The sequence below is a fragment of the Scyliorhinus canicula genome, chromosome 24 (genome assembly GCF_902713615.1).
Source record: "Scyliorhinus canicula chromosome 24, sScyCan1.1, whole genome shotgun sequence".
NCBI classification, from domain to species: domain Eukaryota; kingdom Metazoa; phylum Chordata; class Chondrichthyes; order Carcharhiniformes; family Scyliorhinidae; genus Scyliorhinus; species Scyliorhinus canicula.
In genome coordinates, this window is record NC_052169.1 from 3,917,130 (window position 1) to 3,932,530 (window position 15,401).

Sequence of the window (15,401 nt, forward strand, 5' to 3'; positions counted from 1 at the left end):
AGCAACAAAAACCTTTTGTCCCAAAGGTTTGACAACGCACATGTGCTAAAGCGTCTTGCATTGTAATCGGTATCCTGTGGATCTTATTGGTCAATATAGCAATTGTTTCAGACAATACTCAGCCTTCCATTAAGTTGGTGCATATTTAAACCTGGCCGTTACATACTGTATCTGTTACTTTTATTTATCTCCCTCCCTGCCTGGGGAAAGCGGGCAGCATAATCAAAGACTCCCCACCCGGCTTACTCACTCTTCCAACCTCTTCCATCGTGCAGGAGATACAAAGGTCTGAGAACATGCACAGATTCAAAAACAGCTCCTACCCCACTGTTACCAGACTCTAAAACAACCCTCTTATGGACTGACCTGATCTCTTTAAACATCTTCTCTACTGAGTAGTACTACACACCGTATGCTTCACCCGGTGTCTGTATTTATGTATTTACATTGTGTATTTTATGTTTGCCCTATTATGGGGCAGCACGGTGGCGCAGTGGTTAGCATTGCTGCCTACGGCGCTGAGGATCCGGGTTTGAAACCCGGCCCTGGGTCACTGTCTGTGTGGAGTTTACACATTCTCCCCGTGTTTGCGTGGGTTTCACCCCCACAACCCAAAGATGTGCAGGTTAGGTGGATTAACCATGCTAAATTGTCCCTTAATTGGAAAAAATAATTGGGTACTCTAAATTTATTTTTAAAAATGTTTGCCCTATTATGTATTTTCTTTTCATGTACGGAATGATCTGTCTGGACTGTACGCAGAACAATACTTTTCACTGTACCTCGGTACGTGTGACAATAAACCAACCCAATCCCCACTTTGATTTGACACCACCTCTCTTGAAGCTGTCACCTATATGTATGTATAATGTACATTTTTTTGATGTGCATGATGCTTAATCCAGCATTTATTGTGAATGGTTACTGTCAATGGTGCTAGCCGCTGACAGCAGCACAGTGGTTAGCACCATTGCTTCACAGCGCCAGGGATCTGGGTTCGATTCCCGGCTTGGATCACTGTCTGTGCGGAGTCTGCACGTTCTCCCCGTGTCTACGTGGATTTCCTCCGGATGCTCCGGTTTCCTCCTACAAGTCCCGAAAGATGTGCTGTTAGGTGAATTGGACATTCTGAATTCTTCCTCCGTGTACCCGAACAGGCGCCGGAATGTGGTGACTAGGGGATTTTCACAGTAACTTCATTGCAGTGTTAATGTAAGCCTGCTTGTGACACTAATAAAGATTATTATTAATAGCTAGCTCAGCTATGTCGCAATTTGTCTGACATCTTGTACAGACCATCCTGGCTGGAGCAGAAAATTCCCTTGAAGAACAAATGGATTTTAAATTCAAGCTGGCATCATTCATGGTCATTTTTTTTATTTTAGTTTCACGATTCTGGTTTGTAAGTTCAGTACCACAACTTCAAACACTTGCATTCCCATCACTGCATGGCTTGATCGCTACTAACTTAGACATGTACCTGCAGCCCTTCCTGAAAGTATCACTGGATAGTGACAAGGTGCAGGAGGGGGTGGTTTTAGTGCCTTTGTTGCCATCGCGAGGTGGGAATTATGCACATTATAGAGCACCAATGATGTACGGCTGTCAGCCATGGCAGGCTATTAACTTTACTGTGAAGATCCACTACCAGTGCTGTCAGTGTGGAATAGGTAAAGACTTTCCACCTACCCCAGAACAGGACAGTTTGATTTGTTGCTTTATGATCAGGTGTTTTTGACATGTTGACCATTGAATGTCAACTTGGGTGGATACATAGAAGATAGTGCAGAAGGAGGCCATTCGGCCCATCGAATCTGCACCGACCCACTTAAGCCCTCACTTCCACCCTATCCCCATAACCCAATAACCCCTCCTAACCTTTTTGGACACTTAAGGGCAATTTATCATGACCAATCCACCTAATCTGCATGTCTTTGGACTGTGGGAGGAAACCGGAGCACCCGGAGGAAACCCACGCAGACACGGGGAGAACGTGCCGACTCCGCACAGATAGTGACCCAGCGGGGAATCGAACCCGGGATCCTGGCACTGTGAAGCCACGGTACTAGCCACGTGTGCTACCGTGCCGACCAGAGAACTGAGTTAAGTAGCCTGTTTTCAGAAAAAGGCCTTGTTGGTTTGCAAGTGGTCTCACTAACTTTCATCCCCCTCCCTTGGCTGGTAAATGAGATATCTGATCTGATACTGACTCATCCAGACCAGCAGGCCCTGCCCGGTTCTGTGCTGCGTTAACTGATGTCAGGTGCTATTACAATGAAGTCAAAGATAAGAGAATGATTCCAGTGAATGTTTACTAACATGCTCTGTTTAATGTGACTTGGTGATAATCTGCCTGTGTGCTGACAGGAGTTGAGGGGCTTTCGTTGGATGTTTCCATTGTTGTTGACATTCACGACCAGATCAACCGGGAGTTGGCGATGAGGCTGTCCACCGATATTGAAAGTGGAGACACATTTTTCACCGATTTGAACGGGTTTCAGGTAACTTGGTCTAAAATCACTTCCCAGAGGCACGCAGATTCCCTCCACTCCCCTGAGATGCTGAGTGGAGTGGGTGGGAGGGGATACAAAGAGAGGGTAATGTTCGAAAGGAAAAGCCTTGAACTTGACTCTAGGCTGACACTGCAGTGCAGTCACCTTGAGAGGGTGGGACTGAGGTCCCACCTGCCTCATTCTGATAACAATCCTCTTACATTATTGCACAAGAGCAGGAAAGTCTCCTGCTGCCCTCACCAGCAAGCGACCGATAATACTAAAAAAAGTTGAACTATTTGCTCACCGTGCTGCTGTTTGGCCATTGTGTGTTTGTATAACACCTCCCTAATTATTCGTTAAGACATTGCTACATGGTATTACATCAATTCAAGTATATTCGTTATTTTCCAGTGGATTTCTCGTCGGGTCAAGATCAACAAAAGCATAAGAAAAAGCAACGAGCAGATCACATGCTCCCTTGATTTTTCTCTGCCATTAATGTGATTGTGGTTAATCTTCTGCTTTAATTCCGCTTCCCTGCCCGCTCCCCCTACCTCTTGATTTCCTGAGAAATTAAGAATTTGTCTATCTCCACCTTGGGCACAGTCAACGATGGAGCATCCACACTCCTCTGTGGGGGAGAATTCCTACAATTCACGATCTTAAATAAGCAAACTTCTCCTCATCTTGGTCCTAAATAATTTACCCCTTATCCTGAGGCTGTGCTGCCATATTCTAGATTCTTCAAGCAGCAGAAACAACCTTTCTGTCTACGCTGTGAAGCCCCTTCAGTATCTTGTATATCCAGTGTGATTTGCCCCCATTCTTTTAAACTTGAGAGAATATAGATTGAATTTACTCGACCTCTCATTGGACAACATTCTCATCCAGGAACCAATCTAATGAACCTTGGCAGTACTGCTTCCAAGGAACACGTGTCCTTCCTTCGATATGGGGCTGGATTCTCCGCCGGCGGGATCCTCTGTTTCGCTGGCAGCACTCTCACGCCTGCGGATTTCCCTATGGCTTGGGGGGTGTCCACAATGGGAAACCCATTGGCCAGTTGAAGGATGGAGAATCCTGGCCCCCGGTGTTTGGGTGAAGCAGTGCTGGAGGATGGGAGATAATTGTTAGGGAGTTTACAGGTCTGGTCGGTCCATCTCTCCACAGATGCTGCCAGACTTGCTGAGTTTATCCAGCATTTTTTGTTTTTATTCTTTTATTAAGCTTGTTCGGTTTTCTTCCCCAGTCCACATTTGTAATGGAAATTGGTGATGTAAACTTGGGAATTGCTGAAGTAAACTTGATGCCCTGTAATTACACCCTCCTGACAGTGGTGGCACTGCAGCACTTTGATTAGTGTGTGTAAATGCAGCGTGACAGGTTCACATAGATACTTCTCATTATAAATATCGTTGGTGTTATTTATAATGCACATTAATGCAAGATTTTAATATCGACACATGTTTAATATAATCGTTAAATCTATCCCGTGGTTAGCACTGCTGCCTCGCAGCACCAGGTCACTGTCCGTGTGGAGTTTGCACATTCTCCCCGTGTCTGCGTGGGTCTCACCCTCGCAACCCAAAGATGTGCCGGCCACCAGACACCGGCCGCCGTGCTGACGTGGTGGACTAACTGTTTGGTTATCCCTGGCTGCACATTGGGAATGGAAACCACTTGAATTATTTGGGGGGGGGGGGGGTGGAATTAGGATCAAAATAATATCTGTTGGAGTAGGAGGTAGGTTCGTATGAGGTTAAGAATGGATGGTATTTAATCTTGGAAAATGTGCTGGAGTTTTTAAATGAGGCAATCTTCATGCAGCACTGTGGATTGTTCAAATGTTCTGTATCTTTTAAATTATTTTCCATAGATTCAACCTAGAAAATATTTTCAGAAACTGCCACTTCAGGCCAACTTCTACCCGATGTCAGCCATGGCCTACATTCAGGATGATCTTTTCCGCCTGACACTACACACTGCACAATCGCTGGGTGTGTCGAGCATTCACAGTGGTAAGCGACCTCTCTGGGCGGGAGAATGGAGAACTACAGACCCGGTAGTTTGATGTCAGTAGTAGGGAATGTTAGAATCCATTGTAACGGATCTGATAACTGGACGTTAAGAAAAGAATCGTAGAATTGGGCAGAGTCGACATTGATTTATGAAAGGGAAGTCATGTTTGACAAACCTGTTGGGAGTTTTTTTTTGAGGACGTTAAGCACATCATCCATAAAGCGTTACCAGTGGATGTGGTGTATTTGGATTTTCAGACGGCTTTTGATAAGGTTCCACACAGGAAGTTAGTAAATAAAATTAGAGCGCACGGGATTGGGGAAGTTTACTTGTATGGATCGACAATTGGTTAGCCGACGGAAAGTAGAGAGTAGGAATAAACGGATCATTCCCAGGGTGCCAGGCTGTTACTGGGGGGGGGGGGGGGGGGGGGGGCGGTAGCACAAGGATTAGTGCTGGGGCTGCAGCTCTTCACAATCTATATACGTGATTTGGATATCGGGATCAAATGTAATAATATCAAATGTGCTCCTGTTGCAAAACTAGGTGGGAGTGCGAGTTGTGAGGAGGATACAAGGGGGCTTCAAGAGGTTTTGCACAGACCTTGAATGTGAATAAGTGAAGTTACTCACTTTAGTAGAAAAAACAGAAAGACAGAGTATTTCTTAAAAGGTGAGGGTTTGGGAAGTGTTGGTGTCCAAAGGAACCTGGGAGTCCTCCTTGTCCATGACTCACTAAAAGCTAGCCTCCAGGTGCAGCGAGCAATTAGAAAGGCTAATAGCATGTTGACCTTCGTCGCGAGGAAATATGAGTGTCAGAGTAACAATGTCTTGCTGTAATTGTATAGAGTGTATGTGAGGCGTCACTTGGAGTATTGTGTACAATTTTGGTGTCTCTATCTAAGGAAGGATATACTTGCCATAGAGGGAGTACAATCGCGGTTCACCAGATTAATCCCTAGAATTGTTTTGAGGAGAGATTGGGAAGATTTCCCTGAGGGGGAATTAAAATTGCAACAACAAAAATGAGGCACTCCAACTTCGCCAAAAGTTATCTGACTTCTGTTAAAGACTGAATATATTTCTGTTTCTTTTGCTGCCAGGTCAATTAGAGGTTATTCTGGATCGCCGTCTAATGCAGGATGATAACCGGGGCTTGGGACAAGGGCTGAAGGACAATAAAGTGACCTGCAACAGATTCCGTATCTTGCTGGAGAAGAGGGCAACATCAAACAAAGTATTTAATCGTTTTTAAACCCATTTCTTGGTATATGATCTGTTGTTGGGGAGTGTCGACCTGTAAATTTAAAGAGTGATTTCTCTCCGTGATTAAAGGCACCCATTGGATGTGCTGCTTGCTCCTTCCGCTTGGGTTTGACCCCTGTCTGGGCAGAAGTAACTGATCTCACTCTGTGGGGTGGGGGGGGATTATAAACTGGGTCCTCCCTCCTGTGGCCATGGTTCCTTCTGGAAAGTGTGTATTGCAGGTGCCAACAGGATTGGACACCGATATGCTGTTTCCCTGCAGCTAATAGCCAGCCTGGCCCCTGAGCGACTCCAGAGGGCTGAGGTGGCCAGGTGAACTGTACCTCAGCAAGAAACAACAGCTCCGGTCGAGGAGGTGAGGGTGTGGGGCTGTGAATGAGGAAGGAAAGAATTGTGCCGATTATCCGGAGTTCATTCGTCCAGTCTCGCTCGCCTTCCTGGCCACCAATTCCCAATTTAGGGAATAAGTCGCAGGTTGGGGGGGGGATTACACTGGTGTCTGACTTCCTTTGTACGTCTTGCAATAGAAAGAAGGAAAAACTTGCATTTAAACTGCTCCCTTTGTGACTCCTAGATTACTGTGCAACTAAGGAAGTGTTAGAATCCAGGATAGTGCGAATGCATCTGGATCAGTTGAAATAGTATGTAAGATAAAGCAGCATATTTTCTATAACTGTCGTGAGACCAGTAACTTAGTTGGGAGGGTACTAGTGTATTTTGCCCTGTCACTCAGACATTTGCCTGGAGTCTGGACTCTAGGCTGAAGTCTAAGGGAGGCCAGGAGTTCTGCGGTTTTTGGAATACTGGAACCAGGTTACGGTTGGAGACAGCATAAGTAGAAATGTTGGGTGCAGTGTTGTGTCTGTGCTCCCAAGCTTAGCTGACAGAAGATCTGGAATTGGGAACCTGGAATTAGACACAAATTCCAACCACTCCACCATGTCTGTCGTCTATGTAGTGATGGGTGTGTGTGACTGTGTGTCTCTGTGTATGTGTGCCCAAGTGCACATATAATTAATTCCATGTCTGTGGGATGTGAATGGCTGTACTTGCCCGTTTGCTGTACTGCATTCCTTCATGTTCATCGTGTTCTTCATTCCCATTGCTCCTCTTCAGCACATTGGCTTTCTATCAAGGCTGCACTCCATGTTACAGACACTTGCAGCCTCCATCTTTTCCAGGACCAGCACCCATGAGGTAACCTGTTAGAGAGGGGGCTGGGTCAAAGTGTAATCTGTAAATTAACTTTGACCACCTCTGTGCTATGAGTCATAGCCGCAGTGAAATGTAGCCTGTAGCTGTTTGTCTGTATGTCTGTCTGGAAGCTCTGTAACCTGTATTGTTTCACTCGCCAACCAATTGCTTGCCTGGGCTGGGAAGGGAAATCAGCCAGAGTTCCGGTCCCTGATTGCTGTGAGCCTTTCTGAAAGGGGTGTGTGTGAGAGTGTAAGTGTGTATGAGAGTGTAAGTTTGTGTGTGTGTGTATAAGACTGGTGAGGTTGTCTGATCTGGATGAGTGCCCCCACCTTGAGACTGACCACCTGACCAGAGACTGCTGCGGGCCCTGGAACTGTACCCCGATAATGAGCCATTCAGCGGGGGAGGAACGAGGCTGACAAAATAACGCCCTCACTACAATATTTGTGACTCTCGAGCTGTGTGTAAGTGTTGTTCAAATGCAACCTGCTTCTAGCCCACCTCTGACGCTCCCTAGAACCTGCTGCCCATGTGTCTTTCGGCCTTGTTGTGAGGGTTTTCTCGGAGGGTTGGTTTAGGGTAGGTCAGTAACAATACAAAACCTTTACTGAGATGATACATCTGTGCTCCATGTAAGGAAGTGCGAGAGTCACAGAATTCCTGTTTCATGCTTCATTGACCAGGGATGACACACCTCCTTATTAAATGCTGAGGAAGCTTCTAGAGACCAGTAGTCATTCCGAATCCATACCATATCATCATCTTGTTTCTGTTTGACTGTGCCCTGCTTGCAGGAAAGTTCCAGCCCAGTAAACCCTCCATTCTCTATAGTTGGAACTGGCTAGTTGTCTGCTCGGGTATTTTTGTTTTGATCAAAAGCTGATCTATTAGCTCCCCCTGATGGTTCAGTCAGTGGCTACAATCCCCAGTGACCAACTCGGCTCTGAGACAACTTGAGACCAGAATGGTGCTCTGTTGCTGCGTTAGCTAAACTCAGCTTGGCGCACTGGAGTTAAGCTTTTTGCTCTCCTGTGCTGAAGAAAGGGAGCAACATCTGCCAGGGCCTCTGCTCCCGGACCCTATCCATTGGGCACGGTGTGTGGACGTTAAGTGAAGACGAGATCAGACCTGACTATGATGGCCCCATCTAATAATCTTTCAGCACTTAACTGTGAACACGTTTGAGTGTCCAAACTATGCCCTATATTGTGTCCCATCACTTCAGCCAATCCAGTCTTTAAAACCTAGGCTGTTCCTCCCTGGGACTGTTAACTCATCAGTGTGGGACTCTGAGGAGTTATGGGGTCTGGGGTGGGGGAGGACGTCTGGTCGGAGAGGGTTCAGAGGTGCTACATTGCTCAGATTCACCGTGCCTGACTGAGTGAACCGTGTGACCCACAACAGACTGAGCTTTTATCTCCATTGCTGCAGGTGCAGGACAGTCGGCCGGTGAGCTTTCCCTCTCTGCTCAGTCACATCACCTCGATGCACTTAAGCCATGATGTCCTGGCGATGCCGGTTACCCCCCGGCCGCAGAATGTTCCGCCCATCAGAACCTGGCATCCACTTTCGACCCCTATCCCCTGTGACTTCCACATGCTGAACATGAGAACTCTTCAGTCTGAGGTGAGTTGTTTTAGCGGGGCAGCAACGCACGTCTTCATTGCTGGGCTAATTTCACTTGTACAATACGATGCACACTTCCTGCCCTGCCCATCAGGCCATTGGTGTGCAGAGTTACCCGAAATCAAGTGGAAAGAATCCCACCTGATGGCAGACCAGCTTTCTGGGTCACAGCCTGGCCACAGGTGCCCTGCCCTCCTGAAGGACATTCCCGTGTCTGCCACAGGAAGATTGCTTGCTCCTTGAAGCGTTCCTTGTCCCCTGGAAGCTGCCTCAAACCCAAAGCATCTTAGCAAACCTTCCCAGCTCTCACCCAGGATAATTAAATAATTTATTCTTTGACAACTTGACAGGTCAGTCTTCAAATGTTAGCACAGTAAGAAGTCTTACAACACCAGGTTAAAGTCCAACAGGTTTGTTTCAAACACTAGCTTTCCTGAGGAAGGAGCAGCGCTCCGAAAGCTCGTGTTTGAAACAAATCTGTTGGACTTTAACCTGGTGTTGGAAGACTTCTTACTGTGCCCACCCCAGTCCAACGCCGGCACCTCCACATCATGGCTACCATCGACACTTCAAATGTTAGTTCAGGGGATCTGGGCACCTTTGGCAAGGGGTGTACTTATTGCCCATCCCTAATTGTCCTTAACTGTGTGGCTATTTGAGGGTAATTAAAAGTCAACCACAAAATTGAGAGTCTGGAGTCGGGCCAGACCGGGTAAAGGCAACAGATTTCCTCTCCTAGAACAAGCCAGCTGAGTTTTTAATAACAATACGGCAGCCAAATGGTTACGTTTTACTCCAGATTTATTCAGTAACTTGAGTTTAAGTTCCCAGTTGCCACAGTGGGATTTGAATTCATGTCTCTGGATCTTTATTCCAGATCTCTGGTGTACTTGTCCCCTAGCATAACCACTAAGCCACTGTTCCCTGTTTGATCCTTGTTGAGCAGGGGACAGGGTGAGTTAACACCATTTGCTGTAAAATGTAGACATGCAGCCTGCCACCATTGTCTAAACCACATGCATGTCAACAGGCACTGAGTGTGAAGCTTTAGCTGAAGCTTTTTACTGTGGTACAGTCGAGTCACGTTCTGTGCCAAACCTTGGAGATATGGGCGAGTGTTCTCTGACCTGGCTCCAGCTAATTCCTTTCAGCAGTGATAGTTTCCTTCACCAGTGGAACTGAATCATTGTCGTTATTATGGACTGGATAGCTGCGTGTTCTCTATTGAAATGCAACTCCGCTGCCTGAATGATGCTCTCTCTCGTTTTACACTGCAGGTGGTATCGGCCCCTGGGCTGGAGATGGCTTTAATTCTTCATCGAAAAGGGTTTGACTGTGGGCTGGAGGCCAAGACCCTGGGCTTCAACTGTACAACTACCCAAGGAAAAGTATGAAACGCAGGAAGATCTAGACACTGAGCTTGAACTAACTAGATGTTTTTTTGGGTTTTTTTTGACCTGGGTTTGTCAAGGTGAATAAGGCTGTTCATAGTCATTTATTGCACCGGAGGCCATTCAGTCCATCAAGTCGATGCTGGCTCTCTCTAGAGCACCACAGTCAGTCCCAGTCCCTTCCTCAATCCCCGTAGTCCTGCAGGTTAACGTCCTTCAGTGTCCATTCTTTTGAAATAATCAATGGTGGTTGCTTCCACCACCCTCCTGTCGGTGAATTTCAGATCAATACCACAGGCTGCATTGAAAGAAAAAATGTTCTTCACATTCCCTCTGCAGCTCTTGTCCAAAACCTTTGGCCTATGCGCCCGTACCCATATACTACCATGTGCCATGTTGTCTAAATAGGTGAATCTTGAAGAAGCAGTATGGTACAATTTCCTGTTTGTATGATTGTGATGCCTCCATTTAAAAACTGAGGTTGTGCAGCCTATTTTTGTATTTGGTTCACATGGGAAATGTTGCCAAAACATTCAAGGCCATGGGCTGAGTGCTGGCAAGTGGGATTCGGTGGGGAGGTCAGGGTCTTTCGTGCGCCGGTGCAGATTCAATGGGCCGAAGGGCCTCTTCTGCACTGTAGTATTCTGTGATGTGGGTTCTCCCAGTAACTCACTTCGAGCTGCGTGGCCTCTTGTGGCTCTGCCTCGTATAGACCAGGAGAAGCCCTGGTACGGTGCTGGAGCCTGGAAAGAGAAACAAACTGATCGGTCAGAGGTCCCTGCTTCTGAGCGTCTGTCAGTGCCTCGACCTGAAAATGCACATGTACGGATTTCAGCTAAGTACAGGATTGGGCTGTTCTGCCTGAGCATTCGTGTGCGCGTGTAAGCCTGTACGTGAAGGTGGAGGGTGATTGATGAGCTGGTACAATCAGAAAAGAGAGCTTTCTTTTTTAAATACCTGATGTGCAACTTGCCAAACCTTAGCAACATTTTGTAAATCAAATGATTCTGTCTGACTTGAAGACAATGCTGATTGCAACCTAATGTGGCCCTTCTCTTTCTGTTCCAGTTATCATTGGAGGGTCTGTTTCAGGGTCTGGATATCCGGAGCGTGCAGCCGATGTCTTTGTCCCTCCTGTATCCCACTGAGCCCTTCAACAGCAGCCTCGTCTCCATGAGGCCGATGGAGATTTCCACGTTCCGCATCCGGCTGGTTTGAATTAATTCCCAACAGCTGTTCCTACCTTGGGAGCTAGGAGTTGTGAGATAGCAACGAGTTGACAACAGGAACTGTTGGCTCATCAATCCAAAACCCCAGAGGGTGGGGTGGGGAGGTGAGGGGGTGGGGCAGGCATGGTCGGTGCTGCAAGATGTGGAACTGACGGAAAGGCTAATAGAGTCTGAGTTTGTAATTCGTGGACCTCAGATTGCCTGTGCAGCGAAAGCACGGCAATGCCGCCCTGAGCAACGCACTTTTAAAAGGAAAAAATGATGCTCTAGGTACAAGTTTGTGCATATACCACTACAATGTATGCGAATTTATCAATTTTATAAGCTGCCCTGATTTCATTGTCAATTCATAAGCTAAAAAGCAAGGAAATTGACTCCATGGGATCCAAAGGAAGAGGGCTTTGAACATGATGCAAAAACCGATTTGAAAGGACGGAGACGAGTGTGAATGTAACACTGTGTGCGCAGGCGTTGAAGCAGTCTGCGCATTCAAAATCATTCAGTGGCCGAGCCTGTGAACCAAGCTGAACAGGCAAAGGAAACCAGTATTCTGATCTGACTGATAGTGGTTAGTGCGTTCCTAAACATTTCAGAAAAGCTGGCAATGAATTTCTCAATGAAGAATCTTAACGCTTGAAAGTGGGAAGGAGGGGGGGGGGGTGGGTGTAGTCTTGTCGAAGTATTTTTTTCTGTTGCAGGTGGGTGTAACAGCGACTGAACCTAAACTCTACATTAACTAGGGGCCGTCGCTGTCTGGTGCATTTTGTGTAAATTTCTCGGAGTCAGTGCGAGGTGGGAAGTTGATGTTTAGTTTTGAAATTCTTTCAGGACTTGTCTCCCTAACCGTGACTGAACCGACTGTACCAGGACGGTTGAACACCCCTGGATCCATTCATACACATCTCTTAGGGCATTTGTGCAATAATCTGTAGTTTGCTGCGTGTTCCAAACCTAGTGGTGGGAAGGGTCGCTTGGAAGCGGGGATGTCACAATATTTGCATCGCAATGCAGATCTGCAGAAACCTGATTAGAGGTTTAAAAAATCGGAAAATGCGGTAAATGCTCAAGTGGGTCAGATTGAGGAAATAACAGGTCAGCGTTCTGGGAAGTTTATGCCAACTCTACCTAAAGTTCTTCATCTGAAGAAGCATCCCTAAAGGCCACTGTGCATTTGCAACATTTCTATGTCCAGTTTTGTCCATTAAGAGCTCTTAGTCCGACGCACTGTGATCACATTCATCTAACACGACCTGTGCGGTACCCTTGAAATCGACAGAAACAATGACCATGTGGCATTTCTGAAGGTTTACCATTTTAAAAAATAAAATAGGGAAGTTAATTGCACTGGGGTTAATCACTTGGTTTATCTTTAAAAGGCATGTTAACGGCATCAGTGGAACTTCTGGATAACTGGGATAAAATTAGGAAATTCGCATCTGGAAAGTTTGGGGGAAATCCTGGAATAATTGGGCCTGAAATTGAAACTGCTGTAGTCAAGTTAAACAGTTTAACTGGTAAATTTATCATATTCTTGAGTAAAATATCAGTGTCAAAGCGAAACTCGAATGTTTTTATTGAATTGAATCCAGTAACGTGAATCAAAAGCCTGGCCAGTGTACTGATCACAACCAGTCTTTCAGATGGGATTTCAGTTTAAGTTTAACAGTGGGTGTGTACAATTTTCACTTGCCTACTTGAATTGTGGTGGAATTCCAGCAAGACAGCCTTCGACTCCCCTTCCCAACCAGGCAATGTGTGGGGGAAACATATTGAACTGTACAGCACTGGGGGAAGGAATGGGTGTGCAGGGCTGTGATGGTGCAGCATGTAGGTATGAATTAAGAGTGGCATACAAGTGTTATTGACTAGTGTGTTATCATCATGCCAAGCACTAGATACATAAGCAGTGGCAGAATGCTTGCTTTTGCCAGTTCCTATTGTGACATCCTTAGTTTCTGGGGGTTTATTTTATAGAAATCCAAAACTGTATTTAACTAGATTTAATGGTACATGTTCCCTCCATACCCCGCCTCCTATCCATCAGGTTCAACTGTTCTTTATTTGTAAAAGCTCTCTGATCCTGACGGCACCAGACCCAGTGTGTCTCCGCAGCTTACAGCGTTGCCTGGATTTGGAGAGTAACCAATTGTCTGATATCAGAGCATCAGTTCTGGAGGTGTGAGCTGGGGTGGGGGAAGAAAAACACAGTTACTGTAAATTCTACACTCAACAATTCATCAAATAAAATATTACAGAAACCAGACCCGTGTTGTGAACTGTTGAGCTTCTGTTCTGTGTGCACGTATGTGGGTTTGGAGAAACTGTGAGCAGCAGCTTGAGTAACAAAAGCGAATTACTACAGGTGTCAGAAATCTGTCACAAAATCAGAAAATGCTGGGAATAGTCAGCTGGACGGGCAGCTTCAATGGAGAGATGAACAGGTGATGTTTCAAATTCTGATGAGACGTTACCTGAGATGCTAATGCCGTTTCCATAAATTTCTTTTTGACCTGAAACGTTAACACTTCCTTTTGCATAGATTTTAAAAATTTATTTAAAGTACCCAATCCACCTACCCTACACATCTTTGGGTTGTGGGGGTGAGACCCATGCGGTGACCCAGAGCCGGGATCGAACCCGGGTCGTCAGCACCCTGAGGCAGCAGTGCTAATCACCGTGCCGCCCTTGCACAGTTGTTTACACCAGTTTTATTTTTCCCTCTAGTTTTTGCCACACAGAAGGAAGGGCCTGAGCTCCATCCTGAATAGAATCATAGAAAACCTACACTGCAGAAGACCACCACCCGGCCCATCGAGTTTGCACCGACCCACCGAAAGATCCCCCAACCTATCCCCATTAACCTAGTAGACCCACCTAACCTTTTGGACACTAGGGACAACTTAGCATGGCCAATCCCCCTAACCTGCACATCTTTGGACTGTGAAAGGAAACCGCGGTGAGCACCCCGGAGGGAACCCACGCAGACACGGGGAGAACGTACAAACTCCACAAAGACAGTCACCCGAGGCGGGAATTGAACCCAGTTCCCTGGTGCTGTGTGACAGCTGTGCTAACCACTGTGCCGTCCATAATCTCTACTACATTAGCTGAAGCCAAGCAGGGCCCAGGTTTTGGTCACTTTTACCCCCATGATTGGGGAGGAGGTGGAAATCAGCCATAGTTCCTGCTTGTACTGACCAGTGACCAATTGCAATGGACGTCTACTTGGGTGTTGGAGGAGGGCAGTGTTTAACGGTAATGCCTCCAATGTTCACAGTCTGTGAATGGAGAGATGATGGAAAAATTAGGAGGGAGTGTGAGCCTAATTTAGTAACATTGCATTTATTGGTAAATATTCAGCAGGCATAAACTGATTCTTCCTACCTACTGTTTATGAATATCCATTTTTAGCACGTTCGCAATAAATAAACCAACAGCTAGTGTGTTACCAGATTAATATTCATGGTTCCTGCCTGAAATATTTCTCAGCATTGAGCTGATTTCCAGCTGCTTGTTTTTAATAATGCCTGCAGTGATTTATTGGACAACATGGACAATAGTTTAATCAACTCAATGCCAGAACACATGTTCGCCAAACAAAATTTAAAACAACACATCAGTATTGTGTTGATTTGTACTTTACCTGACAGCCCTGTGTCAGCACAGACGTATTGACTAAAATTTCCATCCACCTCTCTCCAGTTTGCCTCAATGTTCATTACATATCAATGAGCAGCAGTGACCATGGGCATCAATAACCCTGACGGGTGGTTCCAATGGAGCACCTAACAAATAAAATACTAGCTCTTAACCTGGGATTGGACTGCTTATTCTGTGTGACCTTTTATCACTGCACAAGAATTTTGCCTGTATACGGTAATGCCATCCAGCTGATACTGTTTTGCAACGACTGATACAAAGCAAATTTGTTTTCATTGGAGTGAAATGTAAGTTTTGTAATCTAACTTGGAAATATTCTCAAAGGAATCAATGCTCAAAATGTTGACTCTCCATCTTCTTTGATGCCTGACCGGTTGAATGTATCCTCCATCATTTTCTGTTTTATTACTCCTGAATGGCTCCTTCCATCTCTCTCCTCCCATATTCAATATTGCTTCATTTACCTCCTGGGATGAATTTTTTTCTGCACCCCAGCTATAGCTTCTGCCTACCGTTTTC

At 46.0% G+C, this 15,401-nt stretch overlaps 1 protein-coding gene across 2 annotated transcripts in view; it reads left to right on the forward strand.

Moving 5' to 3' along the window:
- man2a2 (mannosidase, alpha, class 2A, member 2) overlaps positions 1 to 13,485 on the forward strand; it is a 36,318-nt gene extending 22,833 nt beyond the window's left edge. Inside the window, exons 17-23 of one of the 2 annotated variants that reach the window (XM_038784086.1) lie at positions 2,368 to 2,501; positions 4,372 to 4,513; positions 5,617 to 5,750; positions 6,896 to 6,976; positions 8,408 to 8,602; positions 9,880 to 9,990; positions 11,062 to 13,485. In XM_038784086.1, coding sequence (XP_038640014.1) covers positions 2,368 to 2,501; positions 4,372 to 4,513; positions 5,617 to 5,750; positions 6,896 to 6,976; positions 8,408 to 8,602; positions 9,880 to 9,990; positions 11,062 to 11,211 — 947 coding nt within the window. In that variant the 3' untranslated portion in view covers positions 11,212 to 13,485. The remainder of the gene's footprint in view (positions 1 to 2,367; positions 2,502 to 4,371; positions 4,514 to 5,616; positions 5,751 to 6,895; positions 6,977 to 8,407; positions 8,603 to 9,879; positions 9,991 to 11,061) is intronic. The other variant, XM_038784087.1, reaches the window with a different exon arrangement.
- Positions 13,486 to 15,401: the final 1,916 nt, after the last annotated feature.